Here is a 26,494-nt window from a genome sequence, read left to right on the forward strand (position 1 = left end):
TTACTTTTTCTCTCTTTATTATTGTCAATTTCATCCGACTAAGAGCAGTATTTGTCAAAATCACGCTCAAAGTTTCACAAATACTAGAATTATCTAAAAATTATTCTTAAACTTGTTTTTCTTACGAAATAAATTAAATAAGTAATTAGTTTCCTTTTTCTCTCTCTCTCTCTTTTTTTTTATTTAAACTTTTTAAATAACAAATGTGAACCGTACACAAACTTCTTTCCCCATAACTAACAATGGATACAAGGGGTGACTATAGCTTAGGGGGTTTGAGTTTTCACCCAAAACAAGAACTAAAACACTATTATTAGATAATGACACATTTTGTAGAAATTCATTTTCATTGAAATTTTGGATGAATTACATTAATCCTATTGAAATTATATAGATTCGAAAGAGTTTATCAATATGGAAAGATAATCAACCAATCCAAACTAATTGATTTAAATCTAAATTCATAGGGAAATGCACAATAGTAATGATAGAATGAATTTCATATATATTATTGTAAAGCACCAAGCTTTACTTTATCAAAATTTGATGCTGAATAATCCAATTTTACTTGGAACTAAGATTTGGGGATTGAGGATTATTATGAGGTTCTCCCCCTTCCAATATGCCTAATTGGCCAATATAATAAAGAATCGAGATAAATCAACGTGCTAAAGATATATGGATGATGTGGCAAGGGCATAGAATCATAGATTTTTTTCTTCGAGATACACAAAGAAAGAGATATACGAGTCATTGCCCTTGCCACATCATCTGTTTACCGACCATGTATTTTTTAACGAATCTATTTATCATTAGCCTATAATAAATTAGATTAAAATCTAATTTGAGGCTTTGAGCATCCAAATAGACTTTATAAAAGTGATGTAGAAATCAAAGAGAGAAAAGCAAGTTTATTTTCTTTCTTTGTTCTTAGAAGTTTACTTGATTAGATGGATATGGCCATAAAGGTGAGTGACTCGAAGAAAAGCTTGGAAGAAGATATAAAGAAGACTCAACAAGTCACCTTGGATTCCAACTTTGCACATTCTCTTCTCATCCAACTGTTTTTTCTGTCAAAAACTTTAATTTTGGATAGCCACACCAAGAATAAAGGAATCTTATATGTCAAAGTCGCTCTTGGTTCGAAAGAAAGCTGGTTACAACTATACGAAGTCCACATCCACCAAAATGACACAATTAACCTTTTGATATCTCAAGAAATAATTATTAGTGGTGGTATTTGAGATGAGGTGGTGTCACCACTAGGGCTGTCGATGGATTGGATAAAATATAACCCATCTTGAACTTAGGATCTATAACAAGATTTTGGGTTTTGATCCCAAAATATATGAAATGTACAATGGATAAAAAATTAAATTTTGTATCGAAAATGCCATAAAAAAATCTTATTTTTAATACTAAAATACCCTTCCAAATGTTTATTCCCAAGGTGCATTTATTGTACTTTAATGCATACGTTAACAAAACCCTTTTTAGAACTTGCTACCATACCCAAGACAAGATGCTTTTTGGTAGACAAACACCTTTTCATCTCATTTGTCCCGCAAAATAGGCGTTCAATACCTCTAACCTAGGGTTGAAGGCACTAGCATTCCTTAGGTCTAGTCAAGGGTGGCTTTACAGTGGGAGGCGCTTGCCCCCACAAGAATTTTCAAAGTCTATGAATTAATGAGCTATTGCCATAGATATTAACGACGGATAGAAAAAATCTATCACCATTGCCCCCCACAAATTCTGATTAATGAATACTCCCATTGTTACACGTTTTGTTGAAAATTCTTAATTTTTTTATTCAATAGTGTAGACGTGTCCTATATTTTTTTCATTGTTGTAATAATTATGAGAAAAAGACTCACCTATGGGTTACCTAAGTGGTAAGGGGGAGTACATGAAGTGTAGGTTAGGCGCACGTCACAAGTTCGATTCCCTTATTGGATTTTTCTCATGATTTAACTGGGGGATCATGGCGGTGGGTTATTGTGGTAGTCCTCCCCGAGATTAGTCGTGGTGCGCGCAAGCTGGTCCGGACGCTCGGTTAGCAAAAAAAAAAATAATAATAATAATTATTATTATTATGAGAAAATCCTTAATACCATTGTATCCAGCGGTGTTGATGTGTTCCTAATTTTTTTACCCACACAATTGTGTTGTAGGAATCATGAGAAAAATGTAATAATGCATTCCTTATAAATATTTTTAATAAAAAAATTCAACTAAATTAGTATGAAAGTTAATCAATTTGAAAGATTTCTATTATCATAATAAATGGTATTATACAAGTCTTAGTTGGAAGTTTCCACTCGTGTTGTCGTTGTGAGAGTCACGTGTGGTCAACTTTGGCTAAAATTTTGAAAAAGTCTCAAAAGCAAACCCCATTAAAGATTGTGTGGAGGAAGACAGCGAGAAACCCCCGAGTCGACTCAGAACTCGAGCCAGAGTTGACACGTGATTTCGCCCATTTTATTTGACTCTTTTGATCGTTTCGTTTTTACTTTAACCTCCTTAAACATTATTCTGCTGTGCCTCCGTCAGCTTTAAAAAATTTTGATTTTCCTCCTCGAGGGAGACATAACAAATATGCCTCATTACCAAGGGATCCAAGTTTAAACAAGATTTTGAATATGATGGTCGAATCAATTTGAAGACTGTTAAAAAATCAAGAGAATTTTTATTATCACACCAATTTTCATTAGTCACACACCACACATAATATTTCATTAATATTGATTACTCATGAAAGATGAATAGAAAATATTATTTTCTTGTGTATGACTGCACATTTTCCTTAGAATTCATTTTCGATTCAAAGCGATTTAAAGATATTTTATCAATAATATTATTATTTTATTTTTTAATTATTTATTTAATAGGATTGAACCCCTAACCATTTTGATTATAGATATGTTATCAACAATATTCCTATAATAAAAAAGAATCATAAATATGTGCAATCTTGTATCCCGAGGAAAAGAATCTATGATTCTAGCACATCACACACATCAGGGATTGTGTCATATAGGGCATCAGAAAAATCATTACTTAATTAAAAAAAATGAAAGCCTCTATTGCCACACCAACTTTTACTAACGGCACCCCTAGTGTGTGCAAATTATATGGTGATTTACTGAGTCGAGGTAACTAGAAAAGAACTCGTTAAGCAAATTACCCAGTCTACCTCCCTACGACACAGAATCTAAAGTTTCTTACTCGAAGAAGCTTACATGTGCGTTCCTGAAAGAAGATGCCTTTTCTTACAAACAAACCTTTTTTTCTTTTTTTACTGGACGTACTCAGCATGCGATGGACTCAACACACACCGCACTCCCTACTTTTCCTAAATGACGTGTCAAAAGGCTATCCACTCCTTTTTCTTTTTTGCTATTTTGAGCCTGAGTGCTCAGTGTTGCCATTCTCTTGTCTAGAAGTTGGAAAATCTTTTTCATCATTTTGCGCCTCTGGCGCATGTTAGTCATTAGATCCGTCTTCTATGCCTATGGAGACAAAAAAAGAAAATTGTAGGGAGAGCTTTTTACCCATTTTGGTTATAGTTGAAGAGTAGAATGTTAATGAGATGTTTTTTGTGTGTGTTGGACGGAATTCGATATAAAGTTATACGTGGCACAACCTCAATCAATCGTGATATTATGATTGTTTGGCACAATAACACACAAAATTTACTTTCGGTGATTTCTGTTTTATTGATCATCCATATAAGACACGTGGAACTCCAATAAACCATTGATTAATATTACTCAGCACATGTTTTAAAGAAAATGACGACATGTCCGATCTCCTTCTTCGCAACTTCGTTGACGAACAATGACTGGTCTACGTCAACGATTCCTTTGATGCCGTTAATTGACACTACGATTGTACGAAGGGTGATTTAGACACACCCCTCCTCAGCCTTTTGATTAATATTAGATATACCCCTCTGTTTTTTTTTTCTCAAAGTGATGACATGCTCCCTTGACCTAGGTTTTGCTGTTGACTAAAGTAAATGACCAAAATACCCTTACCTTCAATCTTAGGAAAAACTTCTTTTCTGTCTTAAAAAAATCTTTCATCTTTGGAGTTGTTAACCAAAATCACTTGATTTTTTTTTCAATAATCCATTAGCTTCAATGAAAAATTACTTTTAAAGCCGTGATAAACTAATGCTCTTTTTACGCTCCTTCACTTAACAACACATAGAACCATAGGTATATATTTTTTTTTGAGATACATAAGGGAAAATATCTATGGCTTTATGCTGAGATACAATAGGAAATTTTTTATTTTTCTATCTAGAATTGATCATTATCTTCTACTTTCCTAGAAATTTTATTTCTTTTGGGAGGATTGTTACATGAATTAAAAAACTCAAAGTTAGAAAGTAAGGATAAGAGATTTTATCCCATAGATTGAAGATGATTGTCTGTGAAAAAATTCAACTTTTTCTTTAAAATTTCTTTCTTGTCTAGGAATAGTTATAGAACAAGATCGAGAAGCCTGGTACTAGTTTGAGCTTAGTGTAGTTCGGAGTAAATAAATATTGAAATTCTCTACCAAGTTTAAAGAACTAATGATGCTAATTTCCAACCAACTTGGAGGGAGATTACCTAGAGTGATAGGCAATCAATGGAACATACATATATAATATTGTTTCACAAACTTCAAATAAGGGGTAAAGACTTTTATGGTAAAAAGATACCATAATTTTTTGATGAATATTCATCCTATCGGTGTCACATTGAGATTTGACAGTTGAAGAAGATAAATGGTGTGTTTGAAAAGAGAATGTTCACAGTGAAAGTTCATGACTTGCATGAATTGGTAAACATTTGTGTTTGAAAGATTCAAACTCCAATTCTAAAATCCCAACTCTCTTAACTCTTTTTTCTCTCACTCTTGCCATTTTTTTAGAACCTCTGTCTTCAAGAAAAATCAAGTAATGTTACCCCCCTCCCCCCTCATCTTTTTTTTTTTTCTTGATTTTTGAAAATAGGGATATGCTCCCCTTCTTCTTCTTGAAAATAAATATTTTTCTAATTTTAAAAATCCTAACTTTGACCTTTTGTCCAATAACTAACTCAGATCTTTTACATCATAACCCTAGGTTTCAAATACTTGAATTGAATGCAACTAATTGGTGTGGAACCCCAAATCTCGTCTCCACCACTGTCTTCTGATGAATAAGAAAGGTACTTCACCCTTTTTTCATTGTTCTTCATATTTTTTTAGATGGAGAACCAAAGGTAAAGATTATATTTAGGAAGTTAGATCTCTTAATAATGGAGTTGTTCTATGCAACTCTAACTTGAACCTGACAACCAAACACGAAAGTTAAAATTAACTTTCACCTTCAACTTTCAAAAATTCAATTTTAGAATGTCAAAAGTCTCACACTAAACTAACTACTTTCAAACACACCCATCTTTGAAATAAAAATTGAGGGTAAATTTTTTTTATTTTAAGATTAATAAGAGTGATTTTGAGAAGAAAAGCAATGGATTTTATATTAGAGGTTGAAGATGTCAGTATTTATATGTGAGGTTGAAGATGACTGGGTTTAGGGAAAAAACTCAAAAGTTTTTTTTTTTTTTTTTTGGGGTTGTGTAGCTGAGATTGAAGATGAGGGCATTTAGGTCATTCACTGTACTTTCAACTTTCGAGTGAAGGCCTTGGTCAAGGGGTATCTCTAACATAGACCAAAAACTAGAGGAGTATTTGTAAATTACCCCTTCGTGAGCGTAGGCAACACGCGAATAAAAGGAACGCGGTTTCACCGTTTGAGTCTTCCACACGAGGTTAAAAGCCTCCATCCTCTCTTCCATTCTGTCCAACTCTCACCCAACAACTTCTTTCCATCTAAATATCTGTAAACTTTTTCGACAAATTAGGGTTCGAGTCTCCATCTCTTCGGATCTGAAACATATTTCATTACTTGTTCGAGACTTGTGACTCGATTCAAGTTCTTTCTTTTTCGTTCGATCTGCAAGTCATTTGAACAAATAAAACGAATCTAAGGTTCATTTCTACTTATAATCTTTGTTTTTTTGGGGGCTTTTCTGAGATTATTGTTGAAAGTGCGAAATTTCTGAGATCTATGAGATCGTTGACAGATAAATAGATCGAAGAAGACCTTTTTTTATCTTCGATCGGTGAGATTTTGAAGTAAAATTCAGATTTTTAGTGTTTTTAGTTCTTAGATCTGCAAGAAAAGCTCTAGGGTTTATTTATTGATGGCTTCAACTGGGTCTTCCTACTGGTGCTACAGATGTCACCGATTGGTTAGGGTTTGGAGCTCAAACTCTATCATTTGTCCTGATTGTAATGGAGGATTTCTTGAAGAAGTCGAGAATCCTCAGAGATCCACACATGTGGAGTCTCGACGAAGACGATTTCCTGCTGCGGCGATGTACATGCTCGGAAATCGCCCTAATTCGGATCAGAACACGAGTGCAGGGTTTCGCCGTAATAGCCGAAGGAGTGGAGGCGATCGATCGCCTTTCAATCCAGTCATTGTTCTTCGTGGGGCGTCTGAGGGTGGTGGTGGTGGTGATGAGAGGGGAAGCTTTGAGCTGTACTATGATGATGGTGCTGGTTCGGGGCTTCGGCCATTGCCAGCAAGCATGTCTGATTTCTTGATGGGCTCTGGTTTTGATCGCCTACTCGATCAATTGGCACAGATCGAGATTAACAGGGTTGGGCGATGCGATCATCCTCCAGCATCGAAGGCTGCCATTGAATCGATGCCCACCATTGAAATTGGTTCCAGCCACATCGTCACCGAGTCTCACTGTGCTGTATGCAAGGAGCAGTTCGAGCTTGGCTCAGAGGCACGCGAAATGCCATGTCAGCATATATACCATTCAGATTGCATCCTCCCATGGCTTTCTCTTAGGAATTCTTGTCCCGTTTGCCGCTACGAATTGCCTACGGACGTTCGTGGTGGCATGAATTCACCCATATCCGAGACAAGTCAAGATGAGCAATCTCCAGTATCTGCGGAGGAAAACACTGTAGGGCTGACAATATGGAGGCTTCCTGGTGGAGGGTTTGCCGTTGGGAGGTTTTCTGGGGGAAGACGGGCTGGGGAGCGGGAACTCCCTGTGGTTTACACCGAAATGGATGGTGGGTTTAATACTGGTGGTGCTCCAAGAAGAATTTCGTGGACATCGAGAGTTAGTAGATCAAGAGAAAGTAGTGGAATTGGTGGGGTGTTTCGTAATTTCTTATCCTTATTTAGGAGGCATAGATCTTCATCTTCTCATTCTAATTCTAATTTGGAATCGGGAACCACAAGGAGAAGTCGATCTAGCTCCAATTCAGTTTTCAGTAGGGCTTCACATAGGCACAGCAGATATTTTGGGTCTCCGTAAATGGTGCAAGATGGTAATTTTGGGGAGGCAGCGGAAAATGTTGTCTTTTTCTGATCTTTAGCCATGGTAATTGTCCTTCTAGGGAAGAAAGATTTGAGAAGGCATGGTTTTTTTATTTATTAAATGTAAATATGATAGAAGGCAATGAGAAAGAAATGGATTTCCCACTAAGAATTCTGTGGAGGAGAATATTTTTTTCTTTCATGGGATGCAATCAGATTTGGGGAAATAATTTGAATTTCCGGTGAAGAAGAGGACAATATGCAGTTTGAGATGGTCGGAATTGAAGAAGGTACCTACTACCACCAGCCCTCATGTACCAACTATGCCTTTGCTAGTAATATGGTTTTAAAAACATTTGTTAGATTGTTTTACTACATATACCTTCTGTATGAATTTTTTTTTTTTTTTTTTTTGCCCTCTTCAGTAATCTGTTTCTAATGTGAGTTGGGTATATTTATCTAAAGTTCTTTCCTTTCAGGAACATTTGAATTGTATTTAATCTTATGAAGATTGTGGGATGAATATGATCTCTTTCTCTTTATGGGTTTTTTTTTTTTTTGTTTTTAGTGTTCTGGAATGTTGAATTGTAAGTGTAAACCTTATTATTTTCAATAATTAGGGTTCTTTCATGCGTGGGTTATGTCTTTTCGGATTACCTTTATGTGATGGGTTTTACAATGGAATTTTAGGGGGGGTTGGCTTGTTTTTCTTTTTTCCTCCAAAGATGTATTAGGGTCTAGGGCACAGTCATACAGATGTTATCAGAGAAGCAAAAAATAAAATTGGCTCTGTTAATAACAATGACACAAATTAGGATTTGGTTCAATTTTGTCCAATGGTTCGCATGCATGTCGGTGGTTGGTTCTTGTTTTCATTTTTGTTTGTCCAGATTGCTATAATTCATGAATGCTGACAATGTTATATTTTTGCAACCACCAAAAGCATTGATAGAACAGAAAAGTGGTCGTGGGAAACTTTACAAAATTTTAGGTACTGGAGTCAAAAATTAAAGTTGTTGGAATTATAAGCTTAGACAGAAATGAGGATGTTGAGATGAATGAGTTGTAAAGACTAAATGACAAAATCAGACGATAAAGGGAATCTTGGAATAGTCTCAATAGAGAGAAAACAAAAGAAATTTGATTCATGTTTGATGAAGACTAATGGTTACTTTACTGAGAGTAAGGTTATATTATAGATGGGGTTGAATGGTGAAATTGGATTAATTCTTCCAACTCTAATATTTGGAGGATAGAAGAGATTTACATACAAATGTATTAGAAAGGATACATCATTTTAATGGCAAGTCAAACTTTTTTAATATGATTATTGGAAATTACATTCACGTCCCTAGTACACACTTTTAAGAAGTGATGGCGATAGATGCAACAATGGTGTTGGCATTGTCATTTTAGGTAATTTAGATTGTCCCACGGTGCCACTATTCTATCCCAACACATAAATAGCCAGGAGAAGGTGAGGTTCTTACCCCCCACGACACCCCTTACCTTCCTTTCCAGTAGAGTGTCCAATACGCGAGGCAATTAGATCTTAAAAAGACAGTTTCTTCGGGATGGTGTTGCTTGTTTTTGTGGGGACGGAGAGACATTTTTCAGGATATCATCTTTGCTTATACTTTTCAGATGGATTTTAGCTAAATTTCTGTACTATTATGAATAATGTTCGTATCCATCCAAGAATGATGGCCAAGTTTTTTTTTTCTTATGGATTTGGATTTGGGCAACCAAGGATGGTTACCGTCCTTGGGTAAATTCCAGTGGATGGTAGGTGGTGGGCAGGATTGGTGTGATTAAAATCCTAGTGTATCTCAGGCTGCCATGAATCTTAAGGTAAAAAGATCCAACGGTGTTTAACTATGGATGACAACCCTGAGTTGTTTTTCTTTGGACACTAACAGTCATACTATTTATGTATCGTGCTGCATGATACCACCACACCTTTAAAAGCTTCATATCTCATCTTCTTTGGATAAAAGCTTTGATTCTATTCCAACTTAAAAGGCATCTCTCACTTTTGATAAGCTAAAGTATAGATTTTGCAGTACTCTTGAAACAAGAAATACTTTCTACAAACTGCTGATAGCAACTCCAACGCAAATCTCTACTTTTTGCCTCTATGTTGGCATCTTCGAACCAAATTGGGCGCCACCCTCTAAATCACTATTCATGCCTCTATTAGTTCACGTAATTAAAAAATAATAATCTTGCTATTGGCAACCCAGCTTTACTTCTTACACCCTAATTTAAATAAAAATAAAAATAAACCATTTAAAATAATTAAAAATTAATTTTAAGAGAAATTAACTAAAAATTATTATCTTTTAATTTGTTTAGATTTTTATTGATTGAATTTATTTAAAAATTAAAATATTAAATAATAATAATTGAAAATAAATAGGAGACAAATTATATTTAAAACATATTTTATTAAAAGTTGAAGTCAAGAAGAGGACATTTATGTAAAAAAGTGGGACACAATTGGTACTTACATGTGATGGATATTGAAATAGAGTACATCTCTAAATTTCGGCAACTTCTCCAAATCTAGAGATGTGAATAGTGAAATAGAGGGTTTGTCAGACATATAAAGATCAGTTGAAATTAGGTTTGGAGGTCTCTATCTCTATATTTAGAGATATAGAGACTGGTTGAAGGGGAAAGGTTATTCATCCAAAGGATAATGATTTTCAGATGCCCCCGTCTAGGACCAAATTATTTCCGTAGGATGTACAATTGCACGTATTTATGGGGATGTACAGTTGTGCGTTCCTGAGGAAAAAATCTATGATTCTAGTCCATGCCATGTTAGGGAGTGTATGTCAGAGGGGAGGGAGCGGGACGATGTTAGTAAATCATGACTCTTATCCAAATTTAGATTGCATGTCTCCTGGTTAATCAAGAAACAAAGATACCATCTTGTTTTAAGACCGGGCTCATGAATGAATTCAATAGGGAATTAGACGAAGAAAAGGAGATGGGTCTAGATTTCAAAATTAAAGAAAGTCTCTCTAACAAACTAGATCTCTAACAAAAAAAAAAAAAATTGTGAATAGGACCGTGTAGCCCTCTAACAAAGTAGATCTCTGAGGTGTACTCCAACCGCCCTATCGACTAAACTCTTTGACAATCAATCCTTAAATTGTGATAGATATATCAAGTAAAAGCAAAGAGAGACGTTTTTTTGCTAATCACAATGCTCACTTGGGTATTAGAGGATTTTCGATAGGTATCAGTTTAATACACCGGTACCCTAGTTCTCTAGAAGAAGAAGAAGAAGAAGAAGGAAGGACTATCATTAACTACAATTTGAGGTGAAGGGAGTCTGCTTGGCAAAATACCTATACACCCACGATTTAACTTAAATTAGTTTTCCTCCTTAAAGTGTAAAAAAAAGTTCCTTCAACTCCCATTCTACTTATTCACTCGTATTTGAATGCACGCCTAGTTACACTCAACAAACTTTATCTATAATTTAATAAATATACTTGAAGAGGTCGAGCAGATGGGTTGGATTGAATCACACAAAAATTCTTTTTTTTTTTTTTTTCTAGTATTCCCCCACACTTTAAAGGTATTCTAACGAGAATCTAATGAGTGAAAAGGTTGAAGATGTGTGGTTCATATTAGGGCTGCAACTTGGGCGGGTCAATTCTGAACCCGATGGATTGAATCTGAACTTGAGAATTAGTTTGGGTTTGGACTCAAGTTTGGGCAAAAAATATTTGACTCAATCAAATAGAGTTAGGTTCAGGCATAGACATTGGGTTGCCTGAGTATCTATGTTTCTTTATCATTCGATAAACACATTGCAAACTTTAGCTAATCATCGTCATCTTTTTCTTTACATTTGTTTAAATGTATTTAAACTTTGAAACCTATTTTAAAGATAACTATTTTTTACATACCACATTTATTTTTATTTAAGTCATTATCATTAGTAAATTATTTAGTATTATTGTGGATTGAACCAACAACCCAACGAGCACGACTTCAGTTGGGCTTGGGTTGAGCATATCATACCCGTGGCTGGGCTGGAAACAGGTACGGCTAGGTGAGTTGGGCCATGGCCTTATCTCCAATCCGAGTTTATATCCACATCAACAAATTGAGTGGGCCCTCCCCTTATCCACACATAACACAACCTCTTGAATATCCCATATCTGACGTGGCCTTATCCACCAACTAAGTCCCCACCATTGAAAGAAAAAAAAAACAGCGACGTGTTCCTTGTTCATCCTCAGATAGTCTGTCAGATAGACACACAGAAACTGAGAAATTGAAACAACAAAATTATATACATATCTATCTATAATAATATCTTGTCTCCTCCTCCTCCTCAATTTCAAGAAAAATTAACAGAGAAAAAGAAGAAGAATGGCGTCTATTATAGCTCCTGTTCCGGTTGTCCTAGGTACTAGTTGTTCGTCGATACGACCGGCAGTAGCCGGTGCCCCTACTAGGCTGTCCACAAAGGAGTCCTCTGTGAGACCGGCACGTGTTGGTGTATTAGTTTCAAGGAGGATGGAGAAGAAGAGGTGTTTGACGGTGGTTTCGGCCGTGGGAGATGTATCGGCTGAGGGAACCACGTATTTGATTGCTGGTGCGGTGGCGGTGGCGCTTCTCGGAACCGCTTTTCCCATCCTCTTTTCTCGCAAGGATCTGTAATTACTATCTTCTCTGTTTTTTTTTTTTTTTTTTATAAAATTGGTTTTAATATTTTTTCCTGAAAAGAAAGTAACAAATATAAGACTTGTAATATTTATTTGTAGAAGTAGAATTGAATTAAAGAGTCTGAATTGTGTTTGTGTGGGACGGGTACAATCCATAGGTGCCCGGAATGCGATGGGGCAGGATTTGTGAGGAAATCAGGTGTGACTCTGCGGGCAAATGCAGCTCGAAAGGACCAGACTCAGATCGTTTGCGCTCGATGCAATGGCCTTGGGAAGCTTGGCCAAGTTGACAAGTAATAGATTCAATTCAAGTCTTTCCGCTCCCCTTCAAATTCTAATTGTTTCCACTCATCTTATATATATACCCTTTATATTCCTTTATATTTTGTAATTGTTTTCACTTATCTCTCTACACGTAACAAGTGCAACTTTTGTATGTTGGCTTTTTGACTGTTTTTTTCTTTCTTTCTAAACATATAATTCTTAAGACTAATAATTTCATAATTTCTCTTTAAAAATACATTGTTTGAAGATTCAAAAGAATGAGAGGAAGACTAATATGAACATAGATGTGTTGTGTAAATGTCTTGTATTTTGTTGCATTACATAAAATTTCCGGGTTGGAGGGGGGAGTGTCCTTGTCGGGGGTTTCGTGTAATATTTTCTTAAGGGTTTTCTATTTTTCGAGATTTTTTTAGGAGTTTTACATGTTTTGATAACTCTCGTTTTTACAAATAGAGATCTCTAGGACTGTAAAACTTATGAGAAAATAACGATTGTTCTTGTTTTGTTCCGTGGACTTATGCACTCTGCCAAATCATGTAAATCCTTGTGCATTTGTTTGTCTTTTTGTTATTTCGTTTTTTAACTAGAAGAATATAATGAAACTAGATATACACACACTTTCAATGATAGAAAACTTGTCTTTAGACAAAACACAATGAAAGAACAAGATTCATTTAGCCAATTCAGATCCTCGGGATATGGCTTTGTTATTGTTATTTATCAATCACATAGTCCTACTTTCGAACATGATTACCAAGTGAGATTCTTTTTTCCTTCTATTTTGATTGGAATGCATTGCTAAACAATATTACAGAAATATGAAAACATATGTTTCAAAGGCCCCGACTTGATCGAGGTTGGGCTGTTGAGGCTGTTTATTTCTATTCTTTTTTGTTTATGCATCTTTATCAAAATCCTCTACTTCAACTTATTTAGAGAGAAGGAGGATAGGTGAAAAACGAAGGCAGTGGTTTTATGGGGAATAATATGCTCCACAACAAAGAAAAAATAGGGGGAATGCTAATCTTCTTTGTAGGTTGTAATGTGTATTTACATTCAAAAGATTTACAAAGGACCAAGGAGAATACATCCCACATAAAGCATTCTAGAGGATAACTCATTTACCATCCATAAGCTTGAAAGGCTTCATGAATCGAAGGGTAATTGAGTTGAGTGTCCATCCATCTCACATAGATAATAACAAACAATTTGTGTGTGTGTGTGTGTGTGTGTAGCATCTATGTACGCAATATGTAAGGCGTGGGAGTGGGGTTTTAGCCCTACTCTTTGGGTGTATACGATCTGGACTCTTCCAAATATTACATTTGAAGCAATTGTTAAAATACCTTATGATATGCAACTGAAGCAAGTTCTTGTTAGTGTTGGAAGGAAAGAAATAATAGAAAGACTATACAGATACGATTATATCCATCTCGGGTCTTATTTTTTATTGGTCCAAAGTATATAAAGAGTTTAGGGGGATTTTCTTCGAGGATTTTATGTATAATTGGGATGGGATTCGATGTATTTCTCATGAGTAATATCATATTTGTAAGGTTTTACTTGGTTGATCACCTCGACAGGCCTAGTGCTGTTATTAAATGAAATATTACTTATCAAAAAATAATAATAATAATAATAATAATAATAAAACTTTTGAAGGAAATGTTCAATCAAAGCCAAGAGATCTTCATCTCCGTTCTTGGGTTACTTTTCTTTTGGTGTAAGATCTTCAAGAAATTCTAAGGGGTCTTCTTTGAGGATTTTCTTGTTCGGAGGTCTTTTGTTTTTTTATTTTTTATTTTTCTTTTTGGATAGGTCATCTCGACCTTCACTTTTGTCTCTTGTATTTTCCCTTTATCAATCAACAAAAAAAAGAGTTAGAAAGAGATTGTTGAATGTAGGGTTGTTCTTATTTTACTCGAGGGAATCTTGTAAATCTTTCCTTTTTATTCTTTGGGTAACCATAAGAGATTATAATTAATTTCATTTACATGAGTTTCAAAATTGAGTTAAAATTAATAATCGATTATATCTTGATGAATGAAGCATAAGTATCTACCACCATTGTTAGAACTTGTTGAAAGGTAACTATCTCGGTCGGTTTCATATAGGAATTCGTATACAATCTTTGAAAAAGACTTTCCTTCATAAGAAAGAAACTTAGGGTATGTTTGATTGCACATGGAAAATAGGGTGGAAAATCAATTTCCATTGAAAATGACATTTTTCAAGTGTTTGATTGCACATGAAAATGGAAATTCATTTTCCACCCCATTCAAAAAGTCCACTAAATCATGGATTTCACTTTCCCACCCATATGGGTGGGAAAATGAAATCCACCCATATTTTCCATTCTCAATTCTTCCTTACCACCACCACCACCACCATTACACTAACCTCGCCGTCGTCGTCATCGGCTTCGTCTCCAACCACCTTCTCTCTCTCTTCTTATTTTTCTTCTTCTCCTTCTTCTCCATCCCTCACCTCCTCCGCCACCACCACCACCACGTTCTCCCCCCATCTTCCTCACTTACCTCCGTCGTCGCCACCATCGCCGTCGTCGCCGCCGTCGCCTTCGTCGTCACATCCTCCCCCCTCCCTCTTCCTCGTCATCTTCTTCTTCCTCTCCCCCTCCTCTCATCTTCTTCCTCCTTCTCCTCTTCTTCTTTTTTCTCATATTTTTTCATGATTTTATCTAAGTGAAATCAAACAATAGAATTTGATTTTCCAATCCTACCTATTTTCCATAGATTTCAAATTCCATGGAAAGTGACTTTCCATGCAATCAAACATACCATTTATGTTTGATTGCATGGAAAGTGATTTTCCATGAAATTTGAAATCCATGAAAAAATAATTGTGGAAAATAGGTAAGGTTGAAAAATCAAATTCCATTGTTTAATTTTACTTGGATAAAATCATAAAAAAAAAATATGAGAAAAAAGAAGAAGAGGGGGAGAGGAAGAAGAAGATGATGAGGAAGAGGGAGGGGGAGGATGTGGTGGCGGTGGTAGTGGCGACGACAGCGACGGTGAAGATAAGTGAGGAAGAAGAAGGAAGAATGTGGTGGTGATAGTGGCTATGACGGAGGTAAGTAAGGAAGAAGATGATGAGGAAAATGGGGGAAGAACGTGGTGGTGGTGGCGGTGGCGGTGGAGGAGGAAGTGAGAGAGAGAGAGAAGATAACCGGAGATGATGATGACGGAGACGACGACAGCGATAGTGACGACGACGAGATTAGTGTAATGGTGGTGGTGGTGGTAAGTAAGAAGAATATATAAATAGAAAAGAATTGGAGATGGAAAATATGGGTGGATTTCACTTTCCCACCCATATGTTTTGGTGGACTTTTTGATTGGGGTGGAAAATGAATTTTCATTTCCATGTGCAATCAAACATTTGAAAAATGTCATTTTCCATGGAAATTGATTTTCCACCCTATTTTCCATGTGCAATCAAACATACAATGCAATTACAAATCATAATAATACTCTATCAATGTGATTATGATTCTAAAAAGAATACTAAAAAATCATTTGCACCAACATTCTTAACTAGTCCTTTCAACAACAATTCTGGATATCATGTGCAACTCAAAATATAAAATATAAATAGTATTAGAATTGTTGTGTAAATGTCTTATATTATATTGTGCTACCCAGAGTTGGTTGTAGGGGGGCAGTCCTAATTTTTTTAAGGAGTGAAAAGGGTAATCGTGTAATATTTTCTCAAGAGTAATAAATGTTTTGGGGATTTCTATTTTAGGGAGATTTACATATTTTGATAACTCTAGATTTTATAAATAGAGTTATCTAAGACTGTAAAACTAACGAGAAAAAAGTGATTATTCTTATTCTATTCCATGTACATAGGCACACTGCCAAACTAGGCAAGTCCTTGTGTTTTGTACCATTGTCTTATCTTTGCTACTTCATTTTTCCACAAGAATCACAAAGCTTGGATCCACGTGCAAGGGTTTTACAAAATTTTCCTCAACCTGCCACCTTTATTGAGGATTGACAAAACATTAATTTAATAAACTCATTGAAAAAAAAAAAAAATTAATGATTTAACATTAAAATGTCAATTAATAAATTTCAAACTAATCGATCATAAGTTTGATGTGAATGAGGTTTGTTGGAAGATGGTGGAGAAGAAGAAGAACAACAACAACAGCAACATTTCATTGTGTGGGTGCCTTAGTACATTAAATTATTAATTTAGAAACAACCGACAATTAAAACGAGAAAGATGGTAACCCAACTGATTTGGCTTCACAACCAAGAATTAACGGTAGGAGGTTGAAGGCTACTACGTGACGACCCACCCAGTTCAGTAGTCCCTTTAGATCAAAGAAGGCTATTTTCTTCAATCGAACTACCCAATGACGTTTTTTTTTATTTTATTTATTAAATTGACATGATTGCTCTCTTCTAAATTACAAAAATACCCCTTTTATTATTAGTTTATTTGATTTTCCTTCTAATGACCTATTGGGGAACTTCTTCCATTGTTATGTAACAAATGTCTTGTACATCAGGATAAAGTATAGTTATTTGTCAACTTTTACTATAAATTGTGGGACAGTTTTGTTATGTGTTGGGAGCCATGGACTTATGAAAAAAGACTCGTAAAAAATGCAATCTCAACACTAAAAACACGAAATCCAATGGTTTGGATTTATCTTAGTGATACATTTTATATATTTTTTTTATCCTAATCGTTGGATTTCATGTTTTAACAATTACATGACACTTAACTAATCATAAGATGGTATTGTTCATAGTTATAATGGCTAGTTCATTTTTCAACATGGTTTCAAAACTCATCCGAGATCAAGATGTATAATCTGAGTCATCTCGATATCAGACATGGACAAGACAGACAGAAAGTCAATGTATCGGACAAGATTTAAAAGCTCACGTTCATTTTTCTCATTGTTGTACGAGACATCTCAAACGTATCGAAAAACTCGTCTGAGAAGACTTGGTTTCGTTCACAGATGAGTTTTAAAACCCCACATTCATTTTTCACATTGTTGAACGAGACGTCTCAAACATATCGAAAAACTCGTTCGAGACGACTTGGTTTCATTCACGAACAAGATGAGATCACAATGTGAAAAAATCCTATATTTGACAGTCCAAGATTGTCGAATTTTGTAAAATTTGATGGACCAAGGCGTCAAAAATTTTCATTGTCAAATTTTATTTTTTTGACGGATCAAAGTCATCAAATTAATAGAGGATGGGAGAAATTTGATGGCTCTAAGCCGTGGAATTGGGGAACATGAAAACTTTTAATGACCATGGGACATTGAAATTCGATTTCTAAAATTTGTGTGTTTTAGCCCGTCGAATTTTCTTGTCAAAATCTTAAATTTTCACATGGTGGGCAAGACGTCAAAATGAGTTTTAAAACCATGATTTTCAAGGGCTAGACTAACAAATATCAAATGAGTGCTGATTTTCTAACTCAATATGACAAAATAACTCAAAAACTCACTGATGTGGCATGTGTAAGAACCGTAGATCTTTCCATCGGGATACACAACTACACATGTTTATGGGGATGTGCAGTTCTGTATTTCGAGGAAAAAACCTACAGTATTTGCACATGCCACGTAAGTGAGTTTTTGAGTAATTATGTTAGAGTTGAGTTAATTAGAAAATCATTACACATATCAGATATTAGTAAATGAGTGAGGACCATCTTTGTCCGGGGCAAAACCTTTGATGGGCATTTCGGTAAATTTCTTCCATTTGAAAATTTTGGACCGAAAACGAAAGAATATCAAATCCAGCAATCTGACTTTAATAACACTCTAAAGTTAAGCTCGACCAAAAAGCCGCGTGGACCAAATATTTGCCAACCCAAACTAATTAACCTCAGTTCTTAAGTATTTGAAAATCTCATCACCTAATCAACCAAACATGCTCTATAAAATCACCTAAGAAGCTCTCACAGCCATGTACCCAAGTATCTCAACTACTTGATCTTAGAGTCTTATCTTCATCACAAGTGAGAGAGAGAGAGAGAGAGAGAGATGGGTGTTGCTCTTCTTCCCTCGTCAATTATCTTTCGAGTTATACTACTCTTTGCTTTAAGTGGTTTATGGCTTTTGCCCGAGCTCATAGAAGCCAAGCATGCTCGTGTAACAAGGCATTACAAGTTCGATGTATGTGTTGCATGGCTTTTATATTTTATATCACATCCAAGGTTATAATTATAGAGTACTAAATATGAATTATTGTAATAAGGTGTATAATGATACATCAAATCAAGTTCCAATGAAAATTAGATCAAGTCACTTCAAGTTAGATTTCCTTTCATTATTTTCTTATATAAACATTGTATTAAATAGTCTAACATGTTACTTGTATCCAAGAAGTTAAGAAAAATATGAAATTCTCTTATTAATCCATTTTGAACTATCCATGCAGATCAAGCTGCAGAAAGTTACGAGATTGTGCCACAGTAAGAATATTTTGACTGTCAACGGACAGTTTCCGGGGCCTCGAATCATTGCAAGGGAAGGCGATCAGGTGGTCGTGAAAGTTGTTAACCATGTTCAAAACAATATCACCCTACATTGGTAGGAATTCCTTTTATGTCCCTCTTCAAATTGTAGTATAAGTTAACTAAACAATCCTGAGAGACTTTACATTGGGTTTTTCTTTGATGGGAAGAACAGGCACGGAATCAGACAGATAAGGACCGGATGGGCCGATGGACCTGCCTACGTGACCCAATGCCCCATACAGACTGGGCAGAGCTACGTGTACAATTTTACGATCGTTGGGCAAAGAGGGACCTTGTTTTGGCATGCCCACATATCATGGCTTAGGTCCACTCTTTATGGACCCATTGTCATCCTCCCCAAGCGCAATGTCCCTTATCCTTTCTCTAAACCCTACAAAGAAGTCCCTATTATATTTGGTATATAAAAAAAAAACATAACTGAGATGGATCTTTAATGATCATTATTTAGAGATTAATCCCATTACCTTGATTCACTAACATGAATTTGAATTTGAATTTGGGATTCCAGGTGAGTGGTGGAATGCAGATACTGAGACAATTATCAATCAAGCTTTGCAAAGTGGAGGAGCCCCTAATGTTTCTGATGCATATACCATCAATGGTCTCCCGGGGCCATTATATAATTGTTCTGCCAAAGGTATGGAACACTATGATGATCCACATAAATGGTAAAAGAATATTAAAGATTGTATAAATACAATTCATTGTCATAATAAATAACAATATTTGGCTCTTTAATCTCGTAATTGGAATGAATTGCATTCACACTATCTTTAATACTCTATCAACAATTTACATTATGTATACACTCATGTCATTTCAATTATTTTTTAGAATTTAAAATATTTTTATACAGATTGAATTGTAACGAGTATATTATGTAAATCATCAGTATTTTTATATTTTAAGTGACATCGAAAGTATTTTATTTATCTCTTTTGGTTCTCGTGTTGGATCGGGGTCACCAGATACATTCAAGCTCAGTGTGAAGCCAGGGAAGACGTATCTCCTTCGTTTTATCAATGCTGCACTTAATGATGAGCTCTTCTTTAGCATTGCCAACCATACATTAACCGTGGTGGAAGCTGATGCCATCTACGTGAAGCCATTCAAGACAGATACAATTCTAATCACCCCGGGACAAACCACCAATGTCCTTCTCAATACCAAACACGACTTCCCCAATGCCACCTTCCTCATGGCTGCTAGATCCTATGCCACTGGCCTCGCCACCTTCGACAATTCCACTACCGTAGGGTTCCTTGAATACATTCGGCCCAATTCCTCTTCACCGGCTGTGTCCACCAAGAAACTCCCTCTCTTCAGACCAACCCTTCCATTCTTCAATGACACTTCCTTTGCAACAAATTTCACTAAGAAACTCCGAAGCTTAGCAAACTCTCAATTCCCAGCCAAAGTACCCCAAGCCATTAACAAACGCTTCTTCTTTACTGTAGGTCTGGGCTTGAACCCATGCCCACCTAACCAAACATGCCAAGGGCCCAATAACACAATGTTGGCAGCATCAATCAACAATGTTTCATTTGCACTCCCTACAACAGCACTCCTCCAAGCTCACTTCTTCAAGCAATCAAATGGGATTTACACTACTGACTTCCCTACCAACCCACAATTCCCATATAACTACACTGGCACCCCACCAAATAATACTATGGTGAGCAATGGTACTAAGGTGGTGGTTCTCCCATTCAATACTAGTGTGGAGTTAGTGATGCAGGACACTAGCATCCTTGGTGTCGAAAGCCACCCTCTCCATCTCCATGGCTTCAACTTCTTCATCGTTGGGCAAGGGTTCGGTAACTATGATCCAAAGAATGATCCTTCAAATTTCAATCTTGTGGATCCTATGGAGAGGAACACTGTTGGTGTGCCATCTGGCGGTTGGGTCGCCATTCGATTCCTTGCTGACAACCCTGGTGAGTATAGTAAACAAACTTCATTGAAATTTTGGATGATGACTTGGTTTTATTTATAAATTTCAGTCGATGAATCCAATCTAATATACCTAATTGATCAAGTCTTCTTATTTATGTGCTAATTAGCTTTGTGGGATCATGATCCCATGTATGACAGGTGTATGGCTTATGCACTGCCACCTGGAGGTCCACACTAGCTGGGGCTTGAAGATGGCATGGATTGTTATGGACGGAAAGCGCTCCAATCAGAAGCTGCTGCCTCCACCATCCGATCTTCCCAAGTGTTAACCTTCTACCCTCGTGTTGCTAGAAATTTTGTAACGAAGAAGATTATTTTGATTCCACAAAAATTAATGAAATTTTAAACTAGAAATAAAAAAAAAGTTCTTCTGTTCTGACTAATTGCGAAAACAGAAGCCCCACTTCAATAAGTCTGGTTACTACAAGCAACCAAACGCCCAAACTCAAACAAATTGATTGATATAATCCTCAAAAATTAGCCATCGATCACACTAACATAATAACATTTAAAAAAAAAAAATTAGGAAACAAGTTTTAGGGAATAATCACTTTTATATGATGGGCAGAACCCAACTTATATACGTGTCGTTCTCTGGGCTCTGAATTCTCATTTTTGGATGCAGATGCTTGATTAGGAAACCAAACATCAACCAAGAATTTGAACAATACTTATCAACTAATACTGTAAATAGGTTATATATTGCATCTGCAACTAAAATATTTATGATCTTGAAAAAGATTCTGTTTAACTACATAACTCACAAGAAATAAATGAAGTATCTATCGTTTCTGTTTATTTCAAAGATCCTTTGTGAAGATGGGGATCATCAGAGACCCTTATTTTGCTTTGCCTTTCCCCTTTCCTTGACCTTTCTTAGCATCCAATTTTGCCTGCACACGAGCAGCGGCGGTGGCTTTAGCTGCTTCTCTCTTCTTCTTCTCTTCCTCTTTGGTTGCCGCAGCCATCTCCCTCTGCTTCTTAAGTTCCCTGATTTTAAGTTCAAAAATGGATCATAAACAAAACCATAAATGAACAGCAAGTGATGCTCTGAAGGAAAATAGAAAATAAACCATGGAAATATCACTTACTCCAGCCTGGCCTTCTCATCTGAAACACTACCGAGACTTGATCCCTTACGTGGCCTGCAGGCCACCAATTCAACCTCGAAAACAAGAGTTGCACTGTGTGGCATGGACATAACAGACATTGCATCGAGGCAATTATAAGGAAAAAAGAAAAAATCCAACAAACCCATTAGATAATTAAAAGGTACAGATGGTTTAGCATAGTTGGTTCTGCCCAAACCAACTAATTTAGCCCAGTTTTCAAAAAATTGCCAAAGTTTTTGTTACAAAATCATTTCGGACCGGGTGGTTCGACCTTGGAACCGGCCTCAAAATCGATTTGGTTCAACTCCCTCATAAACAACACCAAAGCTTTATCCCAAAAATTTAGGGTAGACTGAACCACTTGCGTATCTAGCTAAACCACTATAATCTTCCTGGTCTACTAGAGTGGCACATGTTACACTTCTAGAAAGTTAAATGTCAAAAGAGAATTGAATGTAGAAAAGTGAGACAGAACAATCGAAATTACTCTGGTGGAATTTCGGGTGGAGATCCTGCACTTCCATAGGCGTAGTCTGGCTTGCAAGTGATTCTAGCAACCTCTCCCACCTAAATGAATCAAAAAGAAAAAAGAAAAAAGAAAAAAAGAGTAATGGATAAATTCCAACTTGATTTGAGAATTAAATCAATAAAGCATATCCTAACCTTCATGGTTCTTAAAGCGATGTCCCAAGCCTTAATCACGGAGCCATTCCCGACCTCAAAAGAGAAAACAGTATTATCTTCATGTGTAGTGTCAAAAACTTCACCGGTTTCAGCAAGCACCCCTTCATAATGAACTGCTCAAAAGACACCAAGATGATGACCATGACCAAAGAATCTATAAAGAATTATAATGCTATTAATACTAATAGAAAATTCATCGGCAATTCAATAAACTTCAACAAATGCAGTCCGTGGTAAATGTACACAGCTCATATAAGTAAGCCCAGTAGAAGATGAAATAAACTTCAACAAACAGCAAGAGAAGCACAGTTGAGCACTTTAACCTTCTGAAAAGATAAAAAGTTTATGTTTGCTAAGGACAGACATCGATTGATCTGGATTATTCAAAATTCAAACTAATAGGATTATCTTAGCCTTCTGATAAAAAAATGTTTTGTGGACTACCGTCCATTGCTTTTAATTACTGTCCAAAAGTAGGCAATTTTCCTTCTTCAAAGTTGACTGCATTTTCCAAATAACAACACAGATAGAAAACCAATTGTTCTACCTTAGCTCTTTGTCAAAAAAACAAAAAAACAGAAGTTAGTAATCAAGCCTGCCAGGCCATTCCAGTCCTGCTGGAATACAAGGCACCTTTATAGACGATATCGAGCATCCAACTAATCTAAAGGATTAAATGGTAGAGGCCCCTTTGAATTCCATTTCATTTAACCAAATAAGGTGAAAGGTGATTCCTTACTCATCAACCATATCCTTAACTAGAATAGAAGTCTAAACATTTCTTACCAATTATGCTCTGGAAAGTTCCTTCGCATAGACTTCACTTTTTCCCAATAACAGTTACATTTACTAATCAAAAAAGAAAAGTAGGAAGCTTGATCTAATAGTGAGACCTGAGGAGTATTCGATTGCTCTGACTACCTAGGGGGAGCCATTAAGTTGAGGTCCGAATCAATGGTTATGTGCACCATGAAGATTGAAAATGGGCAAATCATAGGCTATTTTTAATGAATAGAATATATAGTCTTTATACATTATACAATCTGGTACATGACTCCAAAAACCACACACATTTTCTTTGTATGGAAAGTTAGAAACAGGCAAATATGATATAAATTGAAAATGACAGTTTATTGCCAATCAGATCCAATAGATCATATTTTACAAAAGCAGAGTTGTTTATTAAAGATATTTGCAAAAATCATAATTCCTAAGATTCAATGTAAAACATGTCCACCAGCAAAATAAACTATAAGATATTACAACCTTATACTCTTATCAAAGCAGAAGAAAAAAGATAGAATATCAACATAAGAGGTTAAAATTACTATGGTGTTTGATATTGAGGATCGTGACAGATAAATACCAATCTTAACTAGGTGGTGACCAACTAATAAAAAAACAGGCCAATTTTATAATTTTAACCATTCAATAGTCAGATATGACAAGTGGATCAAGAAAAATAAAGTATCCCACCATCCAATTAGTTCACTAGTTGAAGCCAACACAAGTAAAATAGTGAAACTAGAAATTCAAGCATACCATCCACCAGTGGAAGGTTCTCGGTTGGAGTAACAGCATCAGCTTTGGCACTCCTTACAATTGTTTTCATCACACCCCCATCCCCAGTTAAATCAATCGTATCTCCCATTGTCCCTTGAGTCTTAATAGCCTGTTGTACCAGAAAAAAATAATTAAGACCAAGTTGAGAAACAAAGAATGCGGCTTCAGCAAACCGGCTTAGATGTTTGGGTGAGAAATCCAAGGAACAATCACATAAACCTAGATCAAATGTGAGCAAGCTTACAAGAGATTTAGCCATCAAGCACAATATTAAGAAAAGCATAGATAAAAATTGTTCCATAAAAATAAGACCCGCTAGATAATTAACTCTCAAGTCCCTGACCATTGAACTTCCTCCTAAAACTGCAGTTGCAAGAAACCCTGTCGTATGAGTTGTTAAGACCCAAACCAATACTCCAAAAATACCTAGCCATTAATGGAGTGGAAAGTTCAAGTCTTAACCCAAGGATCCTAACATACCCCCACACTTCAAGGCTAACGCTCTTGGCCCACTTTATGGCAAGTCCCCTAGTCCCTTGGCCTTCTTTCCAAGTACCAAGTAGCCCCTTTTCTTTTTTCCATTAGTCGCCCCTTCCTAAACCAATAACGGTGGCCTACTTTGATGGACCCATTCCATATCCCATACCCCATACTATGGCAAGCCCCCCCCCCCCCCCCCCCCCCCTCTCTTTCAAGGACCCCTTCCATGTACCAGATTACAATGAAGACCTTTTTTTTTTTTTTTTTTCAAGACCCCTTCCATATCCCATACTATAGAGAAGCCCCCTTATTTCTTTCCCCTCGCCTCCCCATGACTCGAACCTTGGACGTGGGGTTGGCTCTGATACCAAATGCTAAGACCCAAACCATACTCCAAAAATACCTAGACGTTAAAGGAGTGGAAAGTTTAAGTCTTAACCCAAGGATCCTAACATGATTGATCTCGTGAGAAGTCCTCGTGTTGTCATGGTTTTAAAACTCGTTTTGACGTCTTGTCCATGAAAGAGACCGAGTTGTCTCAAATGAGATTTCTGATACGTTTGAGACGTCTGGTTCAAAAATGAGAAAAATGAACTATGATTTCAAATCTCGTCCGATACATTTGACTTGTCTGTCCGTCTCGTTGGTGGATGATACTGAGACGTATCGAAGGAGATTTAAACCATGCGTGTCGCACCCCCTCCCTCTTTTTCTCTTATCAAAAAAAGAAACCCCATCATCACTAATCACCATAAAGACTTCAATGATCAAATTTATCATATTAGAATTGCAACAATCTTCCTAAAAATAGAATCTTGTTGCCTCTACCAACTCTAAAGCCCAGTGAAAATTTTGAACACGTTTCCACAACCCACACATAGCAATGTTTCCGGTTTCCTTGCTGGTACTCTCTTAACAAAATTTTACCTAAATCAATTAATACAAATGAAGTAAAAAAAAATGCCCATATATAGTTAATAAAAAAAAGAGAATATTTGTCTGATCCTTTGATCTGCTCGATGCACCACACATACAATGAACATCAACAAGTAAATTATGATTAAATCCAATTGGGCACGTAGCACACAAATAAATTACGATTTTACTACAACCCAGAAATTGAACAAAAACAAAGTCAATAATTCATAGATAACCAACCGAAAAGGTCAAAATTTTATATTGGAGCTTAAACAAAAGTGAAATTGTAAACCCTAGTAGAACAGTAATACAAATCGAAGAGCTAGGGTTTCATAATTTTGGAGAACAAGTGTTCGATACTTACTGAAGAAGATCAAAACCGATGGGGATACGTTGAGGAGGAGAACGAAGAGATTATCGGAACCGAAATGGGAGGTTCGGAATATCGGGACAAAACGTGTGTGTAAGAGATGCAGTTGGCGGCCATACCCTTTCGATTCTCTCTCACACACGCACACACAGACGAGCATTATTTTATATGGGAGACCCGTCCTGTCCTTCAGTGTAAATGGCTTATTCCCTGGCCCCTGCCACCTGGCTGTCTTCCTCACGTGATGGACCATTTCAACCCAATACGAAGCCCAAGATCATTCCACCATGTCCAAGTAAAAGGCTCTAGACCTAAGACATCTAAGTCCACACGCCAGAGTATCTTCCATTAAAGTCCAAGACAAAGCCCAAGGAACAGTCCAGCATGTCCAAATTGAAAGGCCCGTAACTCATCCGCAAATTCTACTTTTCTTAAGAGATCGGTTAGTTTCGCCACGTGGCAGAGGAATATGGACACACGTCACCTCATCCATCTGGTGTGG

The 26,494-nt window shown here is 36.3% G+C and overlaps 4 protein-coding genes across 4 annotated transcripts; 3 read left to right on the forward strand and 1 right to left on the reverse strand.

Annotated features, from left to right (window-relative positions):
* The first annotated feature begins 5,805 nt into the window (after window positions 1-5,805).
* Window positions 5,806-7,927, forward strand: LOC147399656 (putative E3 ubiquitin-protein ligase RHC2A). Its single transcript, XM_086445107.1, has one exon. The coding sequence runs from the start codon at window positions 6,246-6,248 to the stop codon at window positions 7,383-7,385; it is 1,140 nt and encodes a 379-aa protein (XP_086301233.1). The 5' UTR covers window positions 5,806-6,245; the 3' UTR covers window positions 7,386-7,927.
* Window positions 7,928-11,650: 3,723 nt separating this feature from the next.
* On the forward strand, window positions 11,651-12,514 carry LOC147399657 (uncharacterized). Its single transcript, XM_086445108.1, has 2 exons — window positions 11,651-12,069; window positions 12,237-12,514. The coding sequence occupies exons 1-2, from the start codon at window positions 11,783-11,785 to the stop codon at window positions 12,373-12,375; spliced, it is 426 nt and encodes a 141-aa protein (XP_086301234.1). The 5' UTR covers window positions 11,651-11,782; the 3' UTR covers window positions 12,376-12,514.
* A 5,810-nt stretch (window positions 12,515-18,324) lies between these two features.
* On the forward strand, window positions 18,325-21,194 carry LOC147399658 (laccase-17-like). The gene is made up of 6 exons (XM_086445109.1): window positions 18,325-18,544; window positions 18,810-18,961; window positions 19,061-19,305; window positions 19,418-19,546; window positions 19,878-20,846; window positions 21,004-21,194. The coding sequence occupies exons 1-6, from the start codon at window positions 18,413-18,415 to the stop codon at window positions 21,132-21,134; spliced, it is 1,758 nt and encodes a 585-aa protein (XP_086301235.1). The 5' UTR covers window positions 18,325-18,412; the 3' UTR covers window positions 21,135-21,194.
* A 350-nt stretch (window positions 21,195-21,544) lies between these two features.
* LOC147399659 (FKBP-like peptidyl-prolyl cis-trans isomerase family protein) lies at window positions 21,545-26,147 on the reverse strand. Its single transcript, XM_086445110.1, has 6 exons — window positions 25,987-26,147; window positions 24,204-24,333; window positions 22,641-22,774; window positions 22,465-22,544; window positions 21,957-22,049; window positions 21,545-21,855 (listed from the first exon to the last, which is right to left on the reverse strand). Exons 2-6 carry the CDS (start codon window positions 24,310-24,312, stop codon window positions 21,705-21,707), a joined length of 567 nt encoding a protein of 188 aa, XP_086301236.1. The 5' UTR covers window positions 24,313-24,333; window positions 25,987-26,147; the 3' UTR covers window positions 21,545-21,704.
* Between the last annotated feature and the right edge of the window lie 347 nt (window positions 26,148-26,494).

Source organism: Akebia trifoliata, chromosome 6, assembly GCF_017979445.1.
Source record: "Akebia trifoliata isolate Shusen 1 chromosome 6, ASM1797944v1, whole genome shotgun sequence".
NCBI lineage: Eukaryota > Viridiplantae > Streptophyta > Magnoliopsida > Ranunculales > Lardizabalaceae > Akebia > Akebia trifoliata.